At 31.8% G+C, this 26,290-nt stretch overlaps 1 protein-coding gene across 9 annotated transcripts in view; it reads right to left on the reverse strand.

Annotated features, from left to right (window-relative positions):
- Positions 1-26,290, reverse strand: part of LOC131843702 (polypyrimidine tract-binding protein 1) — a 455,306-nt gene that overhangs the window by 24,650 nt on the left and 404,366 nt on the right. For 7 of the 9 annotated variants that reach the window (XM_059192399.1, XM_059192402.1, XM_059192400.1 and 4 more), the window contains 5 exons: positions 24,491-24,592; positions 14,714-14,860; positions 10,945-11,115; positions 2,787-2,906; positions 1,131-1,257 (listed from right to left, as the gene is read on the reverse strand). In XM_059192399.1, the coding sequence (XP_059048382.1) occupies positions 1,131-1,257; positions 2,787-2,906; positions 10,945-11,115; positions 14,714-14,860; positions 24,491-24,592 (667 nt within the window). The remainder of the gene's footprint in view (positions 1-1,130; positions 1,258-2,786; positions 2,907-10,944; positions 11,116-14,713; positions 14,861-24,490; positions 24,593-26,290) is intronic. The other 2 variants (XM_059192398.1, XM_059192403.1) reach the window with 1 other exon arrangement.

Genomic DNA, 26,290 nt, shown 5'->3' on the forward strand with positions numbered 1-26,290 from the left:
TTTTCTTTTCGAAAGATATTTTTCTATATATTACTAAATCTTTGAACGATATTTTATTGAATTTGAAAACTACGATTTTTTTAATATATCGAGAACACCGACATGATTTCAGATTCTTGAAATTATAACTAGGAAACATATATTTACAAGTAACTCCATCAGCCGTATCATTTGGATAATATTCAGGTTTTCATAAAAAATAATTCTAGGTGTATCATTTTTCAGCGAGATTTATTCGCTGGAATACTCTCGAGAGGGCAGTGTCCGGTGGGGTTTTAAATAAAGTTGATTCGAGGTACTCCACTAGGTGTACCAGTATAATTAGTCGAGAGTGAGCAGTACAGCACGCCGCGCAGCCCGCGGGCCCGAGAGCTTATCAAATATGTACCTACTACCTACCTACCTGCCTCCTATGTGCTGCCGGATTTATTTAGGATATGCATGAGGGTACGATTTAAATTTTAAACGGATTGCGCCCTTGGATTTTCGGCCTGTGTTATGTTTGGTAAATCTATCACTATAACACGCCGGAACGAAATTAATTTCAAAGACCGCTTCAATTTGATTTATTAATAGTTATTTTAGTCACTGTAATACTGCAAGATTTAGTCAATACATTAAGGCAGTTGTAAAAGCTCACCGAGAGCTATCCAATTACGAATAACGCACTTAATTAGTGCGAATCAATTATGTGCGTCGCACACGGCTCATATTTAGATTTTTTTAGGTTTGCAATGTTTTATAACTTTGTACGTAATATAATATCATATCAAAATAAAATAATATTTAATTTCAATTTAGATGCTTCCTTATTCCGGGATAAGGTAGAGTGGAGGAGACCGACAACTTTCATTTCTTTTTATTGTTTGGCAACATAAGTGTTCACGGCAAATTGATGACAATACAAATTAATATTATGACGTGGAATTTAAAAACTGTTCTTTTCTTTGTCTTTTTATTATTTTATTATGTAGACCTAGATGGTAATTTTGTTTAAAGATACTGTTTGCAGATAATTTTAACACAGGCGTCTCTTTGTATCTATATAATTAACAGTATATTTCATATACAGGGCTGCGAAAATACCCATTTTAAAAAGTATTAAAAATTACATATAGCAAAGCACTTACTATTTTTTGTAAATGTCACAATCTTGAGCACCTTTCCATATCGCTGAAAGATAGAGTAAAGCACGTCGAGAACAATCGGATACAGCATGTGCTCTATGATCACTCGCAGTACCGTGTTAGGACCACCCTGTAAACAAATATGATTCGTTACGATGCATAATTGTAGTAATAACTATTTAGCGAGATAGATCTTGTGTGAAAATGAAATCGAATCGGAAAGAGAATCAAATCGAGTAAGTAATAGACTTTAACAACACCTTCGTACCTTGTCATAATAAACTGAGAATATCCAAATAATGATACCAGTGGTCTATAATATCATTGTAACAAAGTTCTAACATTTTTACATTGAAAATTTTAACCTAGATGCCGCATGATGTGTCCATGGATGTTTACAACTCACTGTATAATAAATATATGTATACAATTAAGTTTGTCTTCGATATATTTTATAAAGGTTTTACGTATCAGAAGTAATATAAAATATTATATTTCCGTGTAGTTAGAGGAAACTCAGTATAACCAAATTGAGCGATTGGTCCCGTTAGGTAAGTTCAGCCCCAGGCGACATCTAACGATCGCTGTTTAACCTATCATTGTATGCACCGTACAATACGTAGTTACCGTCCGTCGTCTTAGTCTTTGTAACCGCCTGGGATTCACAAATCTTATTCGAGAGGAAGTTGGTAATATTTAAGGTGGCCTTTGTAATCAGCTTTGCTTACTACTAAGCGGACTAGTGGTTTTAGTTTGAATTTCGTAGCTAATAATGGAAGGTATTTAATGTTTTGTTATAAAGTAAGTTAAGATATTTATTGTGAATAGAACATAAAACCGTTTAATTTATTGCATTTATAAGAAAATTATGTATATTAGGATTTATCAATATATTGATAATGATTTAAAATTATGATATATCACTAATGAATCATTATGAAACATCTTCGGCTTCTATTGCCTAAATATTTTATAAATTTGGAATATGTGCTAAAATTGCAAAAATGTTACTAACAAATTTGGATGGGCTATTGAAACTTTTATTACGAACTTGTATTACATAAAGTAATATTAACCGCTCTAGACTTTACACGTTGCATAATATGAAAAATATTACTTACAAAATTTGAACCAGGAATATGTGTTAATATTGTATTAAAACCATTATTAAAGATACATTTATAGCGTAATATAAAACCTTTATAATAATTGTAATAAGCTTTTACAGGCGTAGTACCTTCTATTACTATGTTTTAAATTTAATCCTATCTACAGCTAGCAACAGTAATGCAATAGGCATTATACACGTACTAAATACGACAATTAAATTCACCCCGCTCTAATATAGTGATTCTGAAAACAATATCTAGTTATTTGTTTAAACTGACCACAATTTTTTGTTATAGCAAATAGAGTGTACTATATATACATCAACAATTTTTATTTCACCGATATATTTTTTCATCTTTATAACAGTCTTCGTACAAAATCGAATTTTCTGTGAACTAAAAGGTTTACTAATAAAGAACTATTAATAATAAATAGTAAAGTGTTGTACAAAAATTGGTTTTAAAGGTATGGGCATCCTGTATTTTGTGATTTTTTACATGAAATAAATTATTATAATATTATATTATATGTACCTTTATGTAAACGTACCTGTATTTCTGTGCCACCGTTCGCCGGTTGCAGAGCCGCGCCGGCGCCGGCTACGAGCGCAGCACCCGCGCTGTTTGATATTGCCTGTGCAGCTTGTAACGCCGCTTGCGCCGACGCCGACTAGAACAAAAATAACATAATGTAATATTTTACGGAACTAAAAACCATAGAAACAATATTATTCTATAAAACGTATATTTTTAAATATTTTTTAGTCACAAATTACAGTTATCGATATCAAAGTTACAAGAGACATGTTGCGGATGCATTATGTGTTTTTAATAATATTAAAACTAAAAGCATCAATTTAATATTATACTGCACCGTACTGTCAGCTTTTTGGGTTTGTTAGGTGCAGCTCATAGCTTTATCTATATTATCATCGTCATAGCCCATTACCGTACTAGTTTCATTTCTTTTCTTTAAGGTTGAGATTAACCTATTATAATGTACAATATACTTTATTTAAGGTTCAGATAAAATAAATGTAATAACTTTGTAATATGTCATTTGAATTGTTGTTTCAATTAATAAAACAAACTAGGAAAAGGAACAACGAGGAAAACCTTTAAGTGTACTAAAATTAATGTTTGTGGCATAACGTATGATCTCACGACCGTTTTCTATTTCCCAGTACCACAACATAGTAAGAGCCATACGCTTGTGCAATATTGTAAGGCATTCTCCCGAGAATATAACATTTATGGTCACGTACAAAAACTAACGTCTGGTCTCGTAACTTGCCAAACAATGAGACGCAATACTAGACGGGAGTTATCTGGCACGCGTGGGCCACCTTCGAGTGCCAACACAGACAGATAACATTGACCACATCAAACAAAGGGGTCCCATAAACTTATTTTGTATCGTCCGGGAATAATTTATCTACGTTGTTGCTACGAGAATACGAGACATTACGGGCACTAAGCTAAGAGCATGTGATAATATTAATAACATCCTGTGTGTTGAGTTAATACTTTAGCGAACTTGTATTATTCACAGTGTTTTGAATTTTCTTAAACATTAGTTGGTTATGTACTTTTATTATGTTGACCATTGAATTAGTACTATTTAATAGTGTGTATTCAAACATCATTTTAACTTTAAAATATACATTTGCAGATAAATTATTTTAAAGAGCAACACGCAAGTTTCTTACTCGTTAAAGTACTTCAATGTAAGTTTATTTGATTAAATGTTTTATTATTCTATTCTATTAAGCAAATAGAGTGAAGAAAATAACACTTTTTAACGGATTTTAGTGTTTTTTATGAATACCGGGTTGTGACTACAAGTACTGAAGATTTATGATTATTTGATACATTGAGCATGACTATTAAAGCATTAACTATAATTACGAAAATTATGTGAAAACGTAACTGAAAAAATAATAAGTATTATTATTCATAAATAATACTATTTCCTTCACAGAAACATTCACTAGAAGTTAAGTTTATAACTACAAAATATAAATTTAGAGTATCAAAATATACAATAATTTACAAAAATATTTATCATAACCTATAAATTCTGTAACGCAGTAATGCTTGTAATATATGTATACAAGTCAGTTTTAAGCTGTGCAATTTGTGATAGAGGCATAAGTCCTCATTAGTGAATTTAATATACGACTAGTATTTATCATAATTATTAAACGCAAAGCATCTTAGCTACGGATCGACTAGTAATAATGGGGAATGATACAGTTACTACTAATAGACACAAATCCGTACTCATGCTGTTAATGCTGCTGAAAATCGTGCAGTAGTTATGGCAATATGCGTGAAATTACTAAATAATCAAGGTATATAATAATTTATTATTATTATTATTATATTATAACACTTTATTGCACCAACATATAAAGGACATGAACGAATTAAAAACAAAAAAAAAAAAACTAAGTACAAATTTACTTGTACAACTAAAAATAAACATGAAAAAAAAGTATTGTAAATGCCTATAATTTTCCCTCGAGTACGTCTTAGCTCATAACTTATATACATTTGCTCAATAACAAATAGGCCGGCGATATACAAGTTACAAAATTATTACCAAAAGATACAAGTACAAGACAATAAATAAACTGAATAGTCTTCGTCATAAATATGACAAGTTAGTCTAAAAGAGAAAGCAAGCAAACAGGTGCCACTGTTTTTATGATGCTCATGTGTATGCCTCCGGCATACTTTGATCCTATATTTTCACATGGCTTTGTACTCGTCGCCGGCTTGACAAGCGGGCAGGCCAGACACAAAAATAAGGCTTTAACCGTGTCATGGTAAGCCTGCCGCCGACGGCAAAGGCTTCGGTACAAATTCGGGTTGACTTGCCTCCCTTCTCCCGTACCCTTTGGTGGTGGCATATTCACTGAAAACCTATCAAATATAAGTTTCACTAACGATAAATAGAATCGACATTAACTTGCGTAACATTGCGACTAATGCCTATAAACTTAGTAAGACAATATAAATACGAAATAATAAAATATAATATAACTAAAATACTTTTATTATACGAAGACATAGGCTATCTCTTATTTACTCTTATACGGCATGTAACAAATATCTCTCATGCTAATTTATGTTCATTAATTTGTACAACAGCAAAACAAGCTTAGTATTGCTGCTGAAAGAAATAAAGACTATAAAAACCAACTGTAGGGTAATGAAATAATTTAATAAGTACATTTATACTATTAGTATTAGTATAATATATACATATATATATAGGTATATGTACTGTTCATGAAGATAAATTTATAAGTTTATATATCTATATTTCTTTTAATAGTAGTAATTATTAATATTAAAGACAAAAAGTAATCTTACATCTCATAAAGCAGTTTCAACCCTACAAGAAACAAAATAAGTAATATTCTGAAAGGAACACGCAGCAGCATTCTGGAATGCGATTCGATCTGAAATATTTTACGTCTCAACAGAGCAAGTGGCGCGGCGAACTCTCGAGTTATTTAAAAGGTCTTATTCGGGACGCGCAATCTTTCACCGCGACCATTGGCAGACGCCGCGCGCCGTGCAAAGTACCGACGTTGGCGATGCGACAAAATAACTTTGCCCGTACTTTGAGATCCCCATCCATTCACTACATAAAAACCTGTAGCGTCGCATGATTGATCAAAGCTCTGCATTTAACGTCTCATAGAATGCAATGAATAATCGACCAGTTCAGGAAACGTAGTACCTTCTTTACTACACGAACTGTGCTTCAATACTAAATAGAAGTTATAATTTTTTATGATTATTTTCAACCCTACCATCTAACTCGGCTAGGTACTTCAGTTCAAGAGATCTGGCAAGAAACTCAAATTTTATATTTCTGTATCTTGACAAACATAATTTACTGAATGGTAGACGGTTTCATCGAAGAAGCGTATGTACATTCGTGTATTGAAAGTCTGTGAATATTCTTCAAAACTTGCTCATTATAAGTTTTAATAGTGCGTTCCATTGATACAAAGAGATTATAAATTTGTACCATCGTTAGAACGCCGTAAGGGCGTCGTTTGATATCTCAGAATAGTTAATACAACTACCAACTTAAATTAACTTCTTAATTACAACAAACTATTGGCTAATTAGACTATAAGAATAGTACCAGTGGCAACGATGTAACATGAAATAATCGTTTCAGATTATTAATTTTTATATCGTCTCGATATTAATAATAATAATTTAACAGATATAAAATCATTGTCACTGAACACATCTGTATTTATTTCTTTAAAAGTCGAGCTTCTACGGTCCTGAGTATGTAATTTTTTTAACTGTAAGCTCTGGCCATCCTGGACTTTGAACACACGCATTTTATTTTTTTTTTACAAATTTTGACATAGTAGATTTATCTCGAGAATGGTTTATGGAATATGGTTTAAAATTGTAATAATTAATACATTACAACGTCATATAATAATTTATAAATTGCCCTTTATTTGTTTCTCTATTTTGGTTAAAGTTCAAATATTTCAATAACAAATGATTTCATTTAATAATTTTTAATATTCTAAGAATGGTTGTATATAATAATAATATACAAATGTATAAACAAATATTTTGTTAAAAAGTAAATCGCTAATATTATGTTTCATTTTAAATTTCAATTCATAATGTTTATAGATCAAAAAATAATACTATGACAAAAGGACATGGATATTCTATGGATGGATATGGATATTTTAGGTACAATAGTAGACTAAAGAATGTTCAGCAAAAAACATAGAAATTTTAAAATAAAGCATCGCAGTCTGATAGCGATACAAGGGATAAATCCTCGATAATGATAACGAGATGTTGGCGGGAGGGTACGAGTCACATCATTATAAGGTACGGGAAGGAAACAGGGATGACAGACGCACGCTGTACATCTGCTTTTCATCGAATAATCTGTATTGAGATAATATCGCTTACTTTAAATAAAGACATCTAGAAATTATATTATGTAGAATATTGAATATTAAAAGAGATATTTATAATGAACGAGAATATTGCAATGCAGAAGTAACTATAATAGGCTATAAGGGTAACTTAGATTAAGTTTCCGAGGTAAATAGGTAAATGGATATAAAATAAAAACCAGAAACATGTAAATAAAATTAGACGACATCTGGCTATTGAATGATCAATGCAACTTTTATTTGAATCCCTAGTTGTAAGAATTATTATTAGACTTTACCGGATGAAAGATCATTAGTTCTTGTCTAACTACACAAACTTCAAAGTTTCTATACTTATTAGACTTTGAAATATATCAGATTTTTGCAAATATGTATTACTATACTAATTTCTGTATAGTACCCATTAATAGCCCAGGTTGTATAGAAAAAAAAATATTAAGAAATCCTTTCTAATGTTTTCGGTTAGTTATCTAAACCAACGTCGAAATTATTTAATCAGAAAAACACCTATGCATGAATCCTTACATTATCACTCGGCAGTGAATGATAATGCAAATCTTATTTTGCGGTCTTGCCAGAAATATGCTATCAATGATAGCGTTCAAGCGGTATCTAATTGTAATATTTAAGATCTTACGATTACGACATTACCTTTAAAATAATGGTACCTACCACATTCTAAGAGACGAAGATGATTTGAAATTAAATCGGGGATCAGAGGTCTTTTGGGGCGAGGGCCCAGCAATTTACTAAACAACGAACCCTAAATCGGCGCAGCCATAATGGATTAAGTCCACTATAGGACGTGACTATTAGCACAGATTTCCCCTTGTGAATTGTTAACGGAATCAAAATTGTACTTCTATTTTGTCAATTCATATAAATAACTAAGATAACTACATTGTAATTAAATAATAATTTCCATAATAAATCTTTTATATATAATTATATTATTAACAAAAGAAATAAAAGCAGAATATCTTTGATAAAAATCTGATAGTAGATTGTTATGTAGTCTTTGTGGCAAAAGACACAGATGCGCAGACTTAAAAACTTTTATTATTGTTAAATAATATACAAAAGTAGGTGAATAAAAGAACTTGTAGGTAATATAAATTGACAAACTCAATTTGTTATTTGTGTTCTCTACACAGATTATATGAAAATATACATAATTATCATTTATTAATTTAATAGTACAAAATTAATAGTTTTTATGAATTCTATTTCAGATATTAATCTCAACATTGCAATATGTCCAATATTTATGTAAATACTACTAATATAAGGTTTGAATAAATCTTTGACAACAGCTAATTTCATTTGCCGATGTAATTCAAAGCTCTAACAATAGTAGGTCGATAGTAATTATATAAATACACGGAACACACTGATTTAGTTAAACAGATAATAGACACCTAGTTGTATCCGTTTTCAGTTTGATCATCACATTAATTAGCCATAGTGTTGACTGAGACGCTTGTTTGCACATGTTGACAATTAGATCATACAAACTATTGCTATTTATTAAACACAAACAGTAATATATATATATCAGTCGTAGTATATCATTCATTCACTATTAGATATATAAACAAAACTATTCATTGTATATTAAATTATTAGAACTATTTACTTTTCTTATACTTAACTAATCAAAAGAACCCTTGAATATCTTGAGTGCCACAGTCCTTGACTATACTAACTTGAATTTAGGTAAGTACCATTTCTCATCACTCGATTTTATCAGCCATCAGATGACTGAGGGTTGTTTTTGATAGGTTTCTTGGATAAACGAAACTAATTAAGCGTTTTAATTAATCCTCCCATTGGGTGTTTTGTTACAGAAAATATTGATTACTATCCCGTATTCGAGGTTCAAGGAAGAATGGAAAAGATTTGTTTGGTAAAGGTTTATTTACTATATTTAGCTATGTTTAGTTTCCTGATTATTATTTACATTTCGGTTATGCCAATAACACAAAAAATTTGGTTCAATTACCTACATTTATTTACGGTACAAGATAAAGTTAATCTATAGTAAACGTATCTACGTTGCTTCCTGTCAACTAATGCATTGGATGACGGCAATCTGATGAAATTAATTAAAAACTGTGCATCTGATGGAACTAAATTACGGATTCTGAAATGGCACTTTCGTGTTCCCATTGCCCTAATTTCCCCGATGTGATGTCTGTCGATGTCAATTGGCAAGCATTAAGTAATGTACAAGCCGTGATAGATCAACGCCACCTGAGTAATCACAACATGGGCCGCACATTTACATGCAATAAAGATCTTTGAATTATGGCTACGGCAGATAAAATTGCCTCGATCGATAATGTTAAATAACTTTCTGAGGTTTTAACTCTATGTAATTTTATTTATTAAACTTAATAACCCTAATTTTAAAGCTTTAACGTTATTACATATAATAAAACTAATAGACATTAGACGTAATTTTATATTACCAAATAATAAAGTTTTAAATAAATTATCAAGCGAGTCACGCACTTTGTACCTATGTATATAACAGTCGTAGTTTCATAACTCAATCAAATCCCAACAGTCGCTCACGTTGTCCTGGTTTATTGAATACTGTTATCTAAATTATGGGTTCTTGATGCCCCTAACAAAGATTAAATTAACAGGTCTAGTACAGACCACAGGGTAGGATTTCCCAATAGGTAACCCCAGTTTATGCCCCATCGCATACGCTACGATAATCCGCTTGTAGAGTTGTAATAGGGCTAATTGAACTATCGTTACGTTATTAACGGGGAATACACGATTTGAGCTCGATTCCGCAATTCCAATTTACGTATTGTACATTGAAACAAACATAGCTCATTAGGGATTATAATAATGCTCATGTTCTAACACAAATAATGTATTTGTGTTATTGTTATAGGGTAAATTATCAAATTCAATTATCATCCTTGCAAATGTTATTGTCGCTTTAGTGCTCTTATGTACTTATGCTTAAATTGTACTTAAACGACGATATGATGTTAGTAAAAATATTACCTGGATAAAGTCGCGAATATCTTTTCGCGTACAGTTTCCGAGTTCCATTAAAATCTACATACATTTATGACTGCGTTTGAATTTTAGTGTTTGCTCTTTGAAAGTATCTATCATATCAAAATAGGTATAGTGACATACACTTTACTCGGTCGTAAAGTGAAACTATCCAACAAGGACTTAAAGAGGGGATATTATTTGACTGTGGTCGTTTATTCGAAGGCGGTGGGCTTTAAGAACGATTATAGTCAAATAACACTACTTTGTAGTGTTGTATTCCTCAGACTTTCATGGAACGAAAGTTAGTATCTGTAAATGTCCGCAACATTCTCGTAATATTTCTGGTTCTGTCTTAGCACCAATGAGTTAAAAGTTACGACAACCGCTTACAAACAGTAAGATGATATAAACTTAAAGGTTTTATTTGAACAAATTAAATGGGATTAGTAGTGGAATCTTGTAACCCTAGTAATATATCTTATCAGTTCGACCTCTAAGCGGTTCTTGAACCACCTGGTTCAAGAACCGTTCAGGAAGACCAGAACCTGGTAAATTAGCTAGTATGAGCTGACTGACCTGACTTCAACTATTTACTATCATCCTGCACTAGTACCCCGCCAACGTAACCTGTCAGCGCAGGCGGGTGCATCATTCCACAAAAACTTAGCTAATTTTACAAAATAAAACAGTATAACAAAGCAAAATATACAATATTCATACAATTGAATGAGGCAAGGCACTCACGGCGTTGCTGTGTGTCTGGTCTGTTTTGAGCTCCTTGTGGTTAGAGAATTGTACGTAGACCGCGCGCCCGCGCAATTGTGCCACGCACCCTCCGAAGTATGCCACCATGGCCACCGCTGATATCTCCTCCGCCATCTCGAGGAATGCCTGATAAACAAAGAAATCAGTATTCAGTAGTTAATTCCAAATCAGGTTATATACTATCTTATCAAATTAGTAGATATTCTTGTATTTGTATATTTCATACTTTTGTATACGTTTAGCCTCGCATTTTGACCGTTTGAGCACGTCTTTTCATTTATTTTGTATATAGTAGTAAAAATATGAGTCAAGGGTCACGTGGTAAAATAAGTGACACAATATTTTATAAAATCAGTATAAAATATTAACCTTAAACTCTAGAAGACTTTAAGTCAATAAATGAACATTAAAACATTTTTTTAAAACACTTTGTAATTAATAATTTTACTACCTGCTAAATTTATATATTTATATAATCTTTATTGTTCATGGTGTAAAGCTATTTTATCCTTACATGTAAAAATTAATTATCAAGCGTTATAACTGTATTATAACATATTTTATTTAAATTATGTATTAAAGAACGCATTTGAAGGATTCTGTTATAATGTAAGAATATAGACAGAAATGAATTGGAAAATTAAATTTAATCATCAACGAATAAGGGTATTCTCAAACGAAGCCTAGTTCTTTGAAGCCCAATTAATCGGTAACAACCGCTTAACCTGCTCGATCATACAATAAATAAACTGAACGGTTGAAAGACGCAACAGTTATCCTATATGTTCCCTGAATCATTCTGTAAACGAGTTACGGATTCATTATTAACTATTACTTTACTGGGTAATTATAAAGCTAGTAAATAAAGAAAAAAACTGTTGTTTTTCAATATACCACAACTAACACTATTGTAGTACCCATTGTTAATCTGAAAATAATTAGCATAAGCTATCATATTGTATTCTGCTTTGGGTATTTGAATATGCTAACCAAATACGCTGTATATTTTACTAAAATTGCACACGAAACCACAAACTAAATACAATATGTGGTTGCTGCAAATTAACAAACAAATGTGTAAATAGACAATTGGGTGAAATATTGGACTACCAAAAACATAGGTAAACTTATTATTAAGTAGTTAGAAAAACAAAATAAATATTGTTTATTAATAGAATATAAAGGAAGGCACAAATAATAATTGTGTTAACGAATTCAGGAAAGAATATGTCGCAAGTATTCTCCGGATGTCGTCAAAGACGACTATGGACATATAGCATAAATACAGCGATGCGAATTAAAACACAGTATTTAGTTCCTGGACCAGTAAATAAAGTTGAAAATAATAGGGAAAACTGAGAAAATATTAGTACTAAATTAATTATTCTCTAAATATTCTTATAAACACAATTTTCTATTTAATAATAAATAGGTAGAGCAAGAAACAATGAACGGAACAACTGATAAGGTAACAAGTACTTCGATTCTCTAAATTGTGAAGAAGTTTTCAAGAGCGAATTTGTTATTGATGCCTTTTGTTACAGTCCTTGTTTGAGTTTGGTAAATGATCAATGTTGCTTCGAATAGGTATATTCTAATAACGTAGAATGTTTACTAAAATTTCGAAATAGAGATTACTTTGGTTAATCGAACTGTTATTTGGAATGTTTCGCAAATGAATGAAAGCGCCGTCACGGGAGTGTCGATCGTAAAATAGTGTCAACGCCTCTTTCGGTTTTAATCACCGAGAGTAGAGGCGATTGTTGGCGTCCACTCACATTGCTGTTTGCCCATCTCTCGACAGACAGCGCCTTTGTAACCGGAGGCCCAAGCTTCGGTTACCATCAACTACGATGCTTTTCATCATCCTCTCGGGACCCGACAAAGGGCTAAGAGCATCAATGACATTACATTGATTAATATCACATATAGGGTGATTTGTAGTTTGTAGTCTAATTTATATATGTAAGTATATTATAGTAATTTTATTCTACAATATGTAGCAGTAATAATAATAAATTATTACAATATCTACATGCAAAATATATAAGAGGAAAAAATGTATTTATTAGCTTAGTACAAGTGAGTGTTGAGATGAGATTTTTTGAAATTATAAATTCGATCAATTGACTATTTACATAATTGGTACAATTGTAAATAACCGATATATAAAGACCGAAAAATAAAAATAGTATAAAGTGATACGATAAGATGTATTGAAGTACCTTATCTTCTATTTGATTAAATATATGGTAATAGAGACTATTATTATTTATTACTTTAGATTAAAATAAGCCAAAAAAAAAACACGCAATTAAGAATATAATATAAAATAAATCCATACATATTAGGAAATTATTTTGTAAGCAATTGATTACAACATCGCGTAAAAAATAATTTTCAATAACATTGCTTGCTTGCTTGTGCAAAGCGGTGATTCATAAGAAGATCTTTGAATATTTCAAACAAAAGTAACAGACAAAAGTAAGCAAAATGGCTATGACCTTTCATAAAAAGGGATTCGACTTGTTTCTCATGCTGGAAGAGAGATTGTTTTCCTTCACGCCACGATATATACGAGGGTGGATGTCATACCGGCTATTTATTAGCAGGGATAACATTGTCGCGGCGTCCGACGGTGCTGACTGCTTTCCCTTAATAGGATTTTCCTTTTATTATTTTATTTCTCGGTTGTAAACTAACTCATTTTTAATTTGTCAGCGGGAAATCGTAAATTTCACATTGCACGTGCCCCTTGGCAGTTTCGACGTAAAGTACGCAGTAAAACTGGTTAGATGTCGCCTTTTAACCGTTTGGACGTACCCCGAGGTACTTCACACTCGACCTATGGTGTGGATATGTCATTTGATGGATTAGTAACTGTTGCAGAAATATATGTTTACAGTATAACGTGAATTATATATTTCTTATTGCGAATCAACATCAGCTATCTCTATAACATTAAAAAAATGTAAATATGGCCGTTGATTTTAAATGAGTATCTAAATTGGAATATATTTTTTATCATTAATAAATAAACAATTTATTTCCAATAATAAATATAGAAATGTACACGATTAAGACCAATAATGATATTATGCAAATAAATATTAACAAATCAATATCCACGAAATTTGATGCTATTAATTTGCTTGAAAGATATCTACACGAAAACACGTATTTATTGAGTTCTCTCGACCCGAATTGAAATTTATTTTAGACACCGCCGTCCCCTTAATTTCCGCGAAATCTGATTTTAGATGCAATCTTGCGTTAAGGTCATTTAATAGATTTAGATATATATAGTAACTATAGTATAAAATACAGTATAGTAGTGTCTATATATAGCAATTCATTTTATAATTATATCTATTATTTTAAAAAAGTAACATTTAAACCATATCATTATATACCCTACATTAAACAATGAATATATTATGTAAATAAAATTTTAAACGGAAGACAAAAAGAATTAAAGTTGGAAACATTGATAAAGTAACCGTAGTTTACACGATCTACATTTACTAACATTATACAAAATAAAGCAGGAGATAGGTAGGCAGAGGACAAACAATGGTCGGCCTATTTACGGAGAGTTTACCTATGCAACCTAACCTACTTATTGTAGAACGAGGTTATTGTAACTATCTCTTATATAGCAGTTTTAATACAAAACATTATGCATTTTGCTATAAAAACATTGTCGTTATATGATAATTCTTACCTGATTTTTGCCTTTGAGCACGAGTACATTAGTGACCCTTCCGAACGGCAAGCCGAGTTGAATGATTTCGGCTTCTGTCGTCTCGTTGGGTATGTTCCGTATGTGGATGACTCGGGATGGCTTGCCCACATTCTGTTCCAGTTTCACCTATAACAAACAAAGAAATACGTACATAAATATTATTATACTGTAGAAAACTTTTTTAATTCTTAAATCGAGAAGTACTACATTATCATCTGGTCGTTATAGATCCATGGGATACTCTGAGTGAGTCTAAATGGCGTACAAAATGACCGCTCTAATATACATAAATAAACCTAGCATTGTTCGCGAGGAAGAGCCAGTTGGATAATTGAAAAGTCGATGTAGTATAATTGTCGAGGCTTATCGGGCCCAGCCCCGATGTGGGCGCCATTGTTCCCTAGAGAGCCTTTTGATTACGGCGGCGGGCCGAACCGTGGCCCGAATATATTGTTGCTCTGTATGAAATTCACTTTCTGCCGAGGTGAAAAGAGCAACATGCGTGTTGACATTGTTTCAGTTGGTGTCGATAAAATGATTGCGCTTGTTCCAATTCTTATACCTATATAAAGTATTATAACAAGCTATCTGTTTTAGAGAATAATAAAATGTTCTTACATAAAAGTAATCCCATTAACAAGATATTGGAAACTACAAAGCTCGTAGCTTTCTTGTCGGACAAGATTTGAGGGCTTGTAAACTATCTATTCCTCCTTTTTATGTTCCGTAGCGAGCGCCGAAGCGTGGAAGTGTAACAAATGAGTCTAATGCCTATTAGTTCGACCTTGTTAAGTTCAGATAAACAGGCTGAGGTAAGATTGAAGGAAATGTCGAAACATCAAGTGACTTTGTCGCTATTGTTACTTTGTCAATATTAATGTAATTAGCCAGATACTGTGGTTTTGTTATATATTTTTTACGTTACTCTTTACTTATAAAACAATATTAACTTTACGTATAGTATATATTACATTATGAGTTAAGAAGATAATGATAAGGTAAAGATATTCATAAGTAAACTATGTTTAAAGTTATATTAGGATAGATCAAAAATTAAACTGGAAAAGGACGAATGAATAAACTTAGTAATAAAAAAAATTATCTCATTTCGTAACGTTTACAATATTAAAAATGTACTTTTAAAACATTACGAAAAAAATATTTGAACAAATATATGTAGTAATATTTCAGAACAGTTAAATATGCGCTTCGAATTTCGGTTTTAAAAGAGCCAAACCGTTATGTTTCAAATAAATATACGTATATATTTTACTATACCGTTGCAAAGGGAGAAATAAATCGCGGAATGTTCACCCACCTCGAGAGCACCTTTCGGTATTTTCTCTTCCCGCGAAAGAAAACAACTGGTACGTAAAACGTAAAGGAGGACATTACTTTCGCTGGGTCAGAAAATCTGCGAGGAACGATTTCCACATCAGGCACTTTAAATCATCCGCTCCGTCTCACATTTCATCCATAAATATTAAATCTTGGCTTGGTTGCCGGGATAGAAAAAAAGAGATATTATATGACATTTTCCTGCGAGGATTTCCTGGAATCGGTCAATTTTCCTGGTGATCGCGCCGGCCGTGTTTATTGAAACACTATTTCTCAGTTGGCCGCCTCCGTAGCGCTTCGTCATTAACTATATCATCTGTGGGCCGTGTTAATGACCCTGCGATATTCTTTCCCCCTGCGCAAGATATATTTCATATCATCTACGTGTACATCTATATCATACAATATATTGCCATGAAGAGTTGATGAAAAGGTTCATTTTATAAATTATTTAAACACTTATTGTACACCAGAAGTATATAAGAAGGAACGTAATTTACAAGCTAATAAGGTACAAAATGTAATGTTTGTTGTTTTGGTTATATTCGAACTTTACGCCTTTTAATTATGGATCATTATTTATTTATAGCAACTACCATAAAGATATAAATAATTTAAACCGCTTAGCAGTGACAACAAAGTAAATTTAGCAGTGTAATAATTTTTCACTTATAAGTATAGAATAGACCTAAACTGCCTCCTTTATCTAAGCTCATCTTACCCGTGATTGAGTATAATTGGCGGTGGGTTCTATATACAAAGGCGTTAATTGAATGCACGAATTGAAAGAATGGCTTTAATCTTTGATACGCATTATACGTAACCAGTGTATAATAGCTCAAATAATTAAAGTACTTATATTCACTTTAAGTTCATTAAGTTAAGTTTCTGCTTATAAATAATATTTAAATATCACTTTGGTATTTGATGCGCTGCTATTTTAGAAATAAACAGATGTTACATAAATTGAATATCGTATAATTCATGTACTCTTTGATGGTGATCAAACAACAACACAAAATGAAATATTTAGTACTTGATTAATGCATTAATTAATAAAATTCTCCATCGCGGGATATTTTTCTCAACTTTATTTAGCTAAATAAAAATGATAACAACGGATAAAATGTAATTGGTGCATAATTTTGTAATTTTAATCAATCTTTTATCTATAACGTATAGTAAAGTAAGTACGTAAAGTATATATATATATATGTATATATACAAAAAAATATATAATACATTACAACAAATCATTGCAATGTAAACGTATATATGACTATAGAGGTACGATATACAATAAGTATCATTATACAATCTTGACAAAATACTAGCTCACATCCGCAAGGAGACGAAATGTAATCCGCTTGTGGCATTCAGGTCGGCCGAGATGTAGCGTGTAGGCCCGAACGAAGGAGGATTTACCTACCAGTTACCAGACAGTAAATAAACATACCAGCGAAGATTATGTTATTACCAACAGAGACTGGACAGATTCCGCTATGTTTGTAAATTTATAATGGAAATACGAGTATAATCTTTACATAGTGTAAAATGAAGATGCTTCCGTTTGTCTACTCGCTTAGATCTATTAAACTACGCAACTAATTTTAATGCAGTTTTTAGAAATTGATAGAGTGATACAAGCAGAAGGTTTATGTATAAGACATGTATACCCGTACGAAGCTATTATTGCTAATATAATAAGGCGGGTAAAATTTGTCATATATAATATTAGGATATTATATATGACAAATTTTAAAAGACGAGTCAGAATATTCTACCATTAATTCATTACCATTGTTACTGTTGTAAGAATTACGAAAGGAAATTGATGAACATTATTGGGCATTATTAAAGTATGAATATTTTATTGATTTAACGTTGCTGTCATAAATTAGAGTTAGAAGTAGCAGGGCAAGCCTACAACAGTTTGAGGGATTCATTAAGTTAATGATATTTTACATTACCGGAGAACTGAGTTGGAAATTTAAACTGACACAAAGTTGGGTCAGATTTATATCACTGAGTTTTTTTAATCAGGCTAATAATACGCTGTGTCACGATGCTTTTAAGATTTTGTAATGTAAACGCATGTAACAAAATTGACGCATGTCATATAAAGTTATTATATTTAGAAACGTACGTTTCAATTAGTTGCGTAAAATATTAAAGGCGTGATATTTTTGTATATCAATAAATTTATGACGTCATTAGATATCGTGGACGCGAAGTTTTTAATAAGGTCTGTCACATACTAAGTCGCTCAGTTAGAATATTTTAAAAAGCAATGTTAACAATGGGAAAGTACTATTTACTAGCACAATTATAAGTATTTAAATAATATTACCCATGATTGTAATATATAGAGTTAAGAGACGTGATATGAAACTTAATTTAAAGTATGCCAAGAATGCTTAAGTTTTTCAACTCGAATATCCTTGAACTAATAACAAACACGATCTAGTGGAGCGTTCGTGTTAGTGTAGCAACAGAGTGAAAGTTTGACGACTGCCAAGTGCCGGTACAAGTTATAAAATTCAACGAAATTGAACTCCACCATTAAATGATCTAAATTTATTAGAAAAATTTGCAGTTTTACAACTTTTATTTTTAAGTGAATTTAACAACTTTAACAGCGCTTGGAAGAAACCACAGGGAAAAGTTTTTACGTAATTAATATAGCTGTTACGAGCGAAATATAAAATACCAAATAAACATTAAGAAACCACGTTTAATAAATACATATAGGACATAAATAAATTACTTTCATAGGGTTATATTGTCAGATTTCCTATTCCTATTTGTATTAATATGTGTGTTATTTGCTACATCATGAGAATATATCATATAATTACTTTAACCCGCAACTGGTTTAAAGTAATTATATGATGTATTCTTACTGCATCCCAAGATAGATATTTTTCTTCCGATATTATTTCGATTCTCATTCTTATTGTTTATATTTTACAAGATGTAGTTTTTATTAAGTGTTTTGTGTGTTTTCAGTGTCTTATTTATAGGCAACAGTAAAGTTTCTGATTTAAAACTTCCTTTGGCTTCGAAAATATTTCCCGTTAAGATTTTCCAATCTTGCGAAGAAACACTAAAACTGACATTGTGTGTGATACATATATTTTTCATTGCTTGTTCGTTTGTACCAAACCCAGACTGCATCGGTTATTAAAATTTCAAGAGTAATATTACACCAGAAATCGCTGAAGCCTGATCCGTTGAAACTTTTAATTGGCAATCCAGTAGAATATTGTTATTAAATTGCTAGCCATCATTCACTATTGGAAACTTATTACAAGTACCGATAGAAATGTCTCGGATTGCCTCGTATTTGTATGAAAGTTTGCTTAGATTTCAATTACATCATTTCGTTTTGAAAAACTCGTAACTTTTTAATATGTAGTTATTTATTATTGACTATATATCATTATATCGGTTTCGGAATGCTTGATATGTTAAAGGAAAACTTTCTGTGTGGATTTTATGTAAACAATTCAATATAAGGATATAAAAATAACTAAAAAATAGAAGGTAAATTGCAAAAACAATCGTGCCATTACTACTAACTTTTGAATTGCTTGGTGAGCTAATTCGTTCTTGCATAAGAATAGAGTTATCCCTACAAACTTTTAATAGTGATTTTCTATCGAACTCTGAATAGCTTCATAACTTAAGCTTGTTTAAAATACTACTACTCAACGAACTTGTCATAAAATATTTATAAAGTTATACTCCCGATTACAAAGGGATTCTCCCTTTTACGAACAGTTTTGTAACTTTCTTTTAATGAAAAGTCTCCAGAACTAGTATATTTATTTGTAAAAAAAACATTCTCCCTTTGAAAGATACATTACCTGTTTATAGCAGCACAGGACATAAAAGTTCTTCGTTCATAGTATATCATATTATTGTATTTTAATTATCTACCCATGAATCATGTTTTGCGAAAGTCTTCTAGAAAATGTACTAATTACCTACTCTTCTACAAAATAAATATCAAAATATTTTAAAAAAGAATGACGTCGATACACACCAAAACAATGTTTTAAATTACTTGTTTCATAAGTATTTATTTAGGAAAGACATTTCGCGTGGACGCGGTAGAAAATCGTAAAATAAGATGGCCAAATGGTTTTAGTAGCCCTAAAACTAGCCATAAAATAGTAAGTGCCCGACCAATGAATATTTTTATGACATTATTTGATTGATTACCGAATTTACTTGGAACAAAAGCGATAAATGGGAATCGAGTGACTTCATTATTAACATTAGACGGATAGTTGGTTATAACTTTATCGGACTTGCAAACTGCTTCGTTTACACTGCTCGATATTAGGTAAGTTAGTGCCACTTGGTTACTTACATCGACTCCCACTAATATTGATATAATACGTGTATATTGATGTACCAATATATATAGCGTATTCTATATTGGAACATTAAACAACATATATTATTTAATAAACAATTATTTATATAGACACATTCTAACTTAATTATTTGTAGATACTTAAGTCATAAGAAATAAATAATGGTATAAATCCATCATTTAATACAAGCAAAGTCCCAGTACCTGAGGTTGAAAAAGGTATTTAATAGGATTACGTCGATGAATAAGTAAAAAAGACAATTTGTCCCCGACAAAGAAAGAACAACAGTCAAGCTGTGCAAGCAGAGTCGTAACTCCGAAAGACAACCTCGTAAATGCTTAAGTAGTGGTAAACGCGGAGCCCCTTCGCACCATCCTCTGATTTGATTGATCTTCACGGCGTTGGGCCCTCTACGTTTTTACAAGCCGACGTCAGAGGAAAATGAGGGGAAAAAAAACAGGGAACATAATTAATTACTTTATTTGGACATTAATGACCCGGTCAAAGAGGACGAGGGTTGATTAGTGTGTTTTCTACAGACGTGCTCTGATACGGTATTCGTTAAGTGAAAACATTCCATTATTAAAATACGACCTGTCAGTTGTCAGGGATGTCAGTTGTCAAACCATGTCATTTGATTGTACGCCGCTGTATAACTGAGTGACGGGGGCAGACCTTCTTCTTCTTAAGGAAGTTTTGGAGGCAAATTAAGTTTTGTCCGCAGTAGCTTCAACCGCATAAGTATTTTTGTCTGCTCAGTAGAAATACATAAATCTGTGTGGTTATTATTAAAAAATATAAAGATTTTCATGACAAGATAAGCTCGTCTCATAAAACATTTTGTAAAAACGGTTACTCAGTGTTTTCCTTCAATATTTTCATAGAAAGAGGTGCTCGCCGAACAACACAAAGAGAGGACATAAAAAAATACTTTTAAAAACGACTCGCCATTCCGCCGATGGGTTCTAAATGAATATTCAGAGCGACAAAGAAGAAGGGGTGTCACAAAAATGCCAGTGCCTAAATTTTCGCTGCGAAAAAAAGGTGGCAGAATCGCAAAACCATAAAATAGCAAATAAATAAGCGACGCAGGGACACGTCCCTATTTAATTATGAATTAAGGCCGGACTGTAACGAGATCACAATGTAATTAAGATTACTGCGGTGAGGTTTTTTTAGGTCGACTCTAGCAAGTAAGGTCGGCAAAATGTAGATATACTGAACTAAAACGTTACCCTATTTTATTCAGTGAAATGTAATTAATATTTTTTTACAATGTACGTAGTGTAAAATATATTTAATAATTCCATAGAATCTATGGTTTCTATTTGATATAATGGTAATCTATTTGATATAATTCTAGTAGCTTTTTCTGAATAAAATAATAATCGTTTCTCTATAATATGAGCTGTGACATAATGACCGTTGACAGAGGAAGAATAAACTGCCCGCGGGAAAGAATAAAAAAAATGTACCTTTTTGGCGAGATGCTTCATTTATATTTAATTTACGTAAATGATAGCCAAGGATATTATACAAAAGATATTTACAAAATAGGAAGGTTGGTTTTTTCTATCTTTTAGTGTTTCAGATGGTTGGTATTTCAATGCGATTCTGTAAAGGTACAAACATCAATTATGAAAAGATGAATGTAGCAGTGAAAAATAAACGTGTATTTTTATCCCATCTTTTTAATATAAAAATAAAACATGCTTAATAATAAAACCTACATAAAGGTACGTGTAAATATGTATTATATAATTAATAAAATATTTTCTAGAATAGTCAAGGTGATTATATTATATTACAACGATTCATTTGCATTCTAAATAGTATGTGAAATCTTGAAACTAAATGGCAAACATATGAGAGTACTGTAACAACATAGAACACTCAGCTTTTAGACATTCAACAATTGAATATCATTTAGGACAAGTCTGGTACAGCGACAAGAGTATGAGAAAGAGAATTGTTATATTATTCATTAGTACTCAAGTTAATGAATACACACCACAGTCTGATCGTAGAGTTGGAAAGTGGATAGCGGGCAGCGGAACTTAATAACGCATAATGGACAGTCGGACTTATTCTCATTTATTTTATTATGGATACTAAAAGCTTATTTTTATAAAGGTTTTTTACCTTTACATTACCCATAAGGATACCTATATACAATTTCAAACACGCGACGAATTGTAATAATACGATATTCATATAACTCTTGACTCAAACAATACCCGTAACAACAATGAAAATGAAGTTATAATTAAGTTACACAAGATAATGATTGCAACATGTACGAATTCAGATAATATAGAAACCTCTAGAGCAAATTAAGAATTCAATCTAACTAAAGTTTGTCTGGGATTACTCCGCAAATATGCGAAAGTTATATGACGTATGTAAGTTGTGCGATGATGAAAATAAAACAATCTGAAAGTTCATTCCGAGCAATAATTTTGTTTTAGAAGTGAAAACAAACAGTACAATAAAAGATATTGACTTAATGTCATACATTATAACCGGATAGAAAATAATATCTTGTTGCAAACCTAATAAATTACCCCCAGTGAAAGGAGAATGTTCAACAAAGTAAGATAATGGAAGTTCTTTTGATGTAAATTTATCTCGTGTTTTCAGAATTGTACGGGAGTATTCGTTTATGTTATTTAAAAATAAACATTGAAACATACATCTGAAATTTACATCTACGTTTATTACCATAATGTATTTAAGGTGCAACTTTATATCTTTATGTACTGCATACATGACATTATCTAATACGTCGTGCATATGTACTGATATATTATATTTACACGTAGTTCAGATATTATTCAAGAGATGAAATTAAAAAAAATACATTGTAACATAAGAGGCCCCCTATGTACAATTGAAAACAAAACCAAAATTATATTTGTACAAATATCTAGTAAGATATTTTAATACTAGCATAATTTTAATAAAAGAATCTGTTGAAATTGTCAATCAGGGACATCTAAAAGAATTCATTTGCTGAAAATTAACAATTCAATTTTGATTCAATGTATTACGTAAAAATCCATTCAATATCGCCAGGTCAGGGTAGAGATTAATAAAAATTTGGCCTTCGAAGCCTCTGGGGAAGCCCCTTTATGGCACGTTGGCTTTTTATGAGGGACCTTTTATTTTAATACTTATTTCGGTTTCGCGATTTCGTCGTTTTATCGTTTCATAGCCATTAATCGCTTTTCGATTAATTATGCTATCAGAGAAGTATATTTTTGAGATTGAAAATAGCTGCTAATATTGAACATTCAATACAAATCACACATTTTTATATTTTTATTTTGTTTCTAAGAAGTTTTTCAACTGGTTATAGAATTTATAAAGACGGAAAGTTCATGTGGCTTAAAGCCGAGTTTAAATAAGAGTAGTATGTTATTTATTCCGCAGAAGGTATCGTTTTGATGAGTTATAGGTGTACATGACTCCTGAGACTAAACGATTTATCATGGAAGCTTTACGGGAATGTATCACGTACACACTACTGCACAGTATCAATCCAGTTGCTTCATATTGATATATTAAGATTAGTCGTAGAAAAACATTCATATGTAGATTAAACAAAGTTCTATTTGAATTCTTATTATAAGTAGGTATATTAATTTGGAAATAGAAAATTGTTGATGAATATATAATAGATACATGTTATTCAGCTATATGAAATATATTGTCGATTGAAAGATATGGTATAATAGTCTATCTAGACAATAGACACGTAACTCCCCTGGTATTTCAGGTGTCCATAAACTACGGTAACCATTTACCATCAGATAGGCCGTTTGCTTCTTTACCACCGTAGTTATATAAATAAAAGAAAAAATTAAATCCTAATAATTTAGAAATTAATCTTCACCATGACATGTTCATACAAATTACACCAGTTTTGAGGGTAGTACCACACCTGAGTAGAAATATTAAGGTTGTTTGACATTTTAGATTATTTTTCAAATAATTAGAAATGCAGTTAAATAGTAGTTTTTAAATGAAGTACCTTCTTCGCAGCTGAGTCCTGGTTATTGTTGTCGGCGTGATGCGGAGCGGCGGGCGCCATGACGGTGACGCCACTCTGCGAAAGAAGCTCGTCGGAGCCTCTCTGTAACAATGACAAAATAAATTGTTTTTAATCAACATCAAACGAGAACAACTTTAATTTGTCAGTTATTATGCTTTATTTCTTTTCCATTAATAAATAAACATTTCTATATAAATCACACATCTATATAAATCACGCTTGTGTCATGGATATACAAGACATCTGATATATATATTTTTAAATACATATATAACATACATAGAAACACCCAGACTGATACAATCATACTCATGAATACAAATGTTTGCACCATGCGAGGAATCAAACCCGCGACGATCGGATGTAAAGCGGTGTGTTAAACCGCTAGACCACCGAGACCATTATTTAATATGTATAGATCTTTTTCAACTGACGCTTATGGCTGGTAAGTGTAAACCACTTATAGGCTTAATCATGCTTTATATTATATAATTAGTGCGTACTTTAAATATCTACGAATTTTTTAACACAAGACTATATTTTCATATGACAGATCTATAGAACAGGTATGCCACACGAAAAATATCTTATAAACATCTTGATCCGATAAGTTTCAATGCGCATCTCTTGGTTATCCGAGCCGTGAGACTCGGGTTCGAATCCTATTTGATGTTTGTTATTTACTAGTCGTACCGCATCGAGACGTTAGAAATAGTGTAGGAGAAAGTCATCGAATATACCTTTTGTTGTCCAATTAGGTATGCACTAGAACCGGTTACCTGAGAAGTCCCGATCAAAATCTCTTGGTAGGTTAAAATTCTTAACCTAACATGTGTACGCGAGAATGAAATAAATTGTAGTAGTGATCTGATTTGCATAATATATGTACATTATACACATAGCCGTCAACGTACCAAGTAAGCAGCAAATAACAAAAAATAAAACAAAAATACAATTTCGAGTCACGTCAGTGTAAACGTCAACCCACCCTTCCCTGGGATCAATCTCAATTTAAGACGGCGAAATGACAGACCTCAGCAGTTAAACGCACCGGGCGAAGGTATAAATCACCCAGCGTAATAAAGCAAATGTACAAATGACATGACGTAGAATAACAATACGTCTACTGTTACGTACAGTCCTATGTGAAGCTGGAGTCGCGGATTTTGTATCGCGCATATCACCACACCTGCCACACCTTACATATCACTCACAGGAGACACTTAATAAAGCCAGAACGCATCCTTCTTACTTCCCCCAAACACTTTCAATAAAATGACAGAGTGATAACCGACATGCTGACGCGACATTGTCGTCTCTATCAGAGCAAACATTGCAATAACTTACTCAACTACAGTTACCTTAACACATTCACCTACGTTATACGATTTGAATATTATCAATTCTCACAGTAAATAGTAACTTGGACTTATCATAAGTAATGCCACAGTCAGAATATTTATCGATGGATTATAATAAATAACAGGAAAGCATATTTGTAATTTACATAATATAATAAAGAGCAGATTACGCTAACAGCGGGATTCCCATTTTGTGGCATAAAGCTTTCATTGTAGAAAAAAGAACCGTTTCTTCTGAAATAAAACCAACATCCGCGAGGACCTATTCCTTGGAGTAATTTCGTAGAGCGCGTGTAATAATTGCCTGAAATTAAATAACATTTTTCACAACAAAGAAACAACAGGGATGGAAATTTTGGAGCAGAATGTCGGATTGGGTTGGAAAACAGGGCTTTCGTTTCCATAATTTTTCACGGTA

The sequence above is a fragment of the Achroia grisella genome, unplaced genomic scaffold, assembly GCF_030625045.1.
Source record: "Achroia grisella isolate CSIRO2021 unplaced genomic scaffold, CSIRO_AGI_Agris_v1 utg327, whole genome shotgun sequence".
Classification (NCBI taxonomy): domain Eukaryota; kingdom Metazoa; phylum Arthropoda; class Insecta; order Lepidoptera; family Pyralidae; genus Achroia; species Achroia grisella.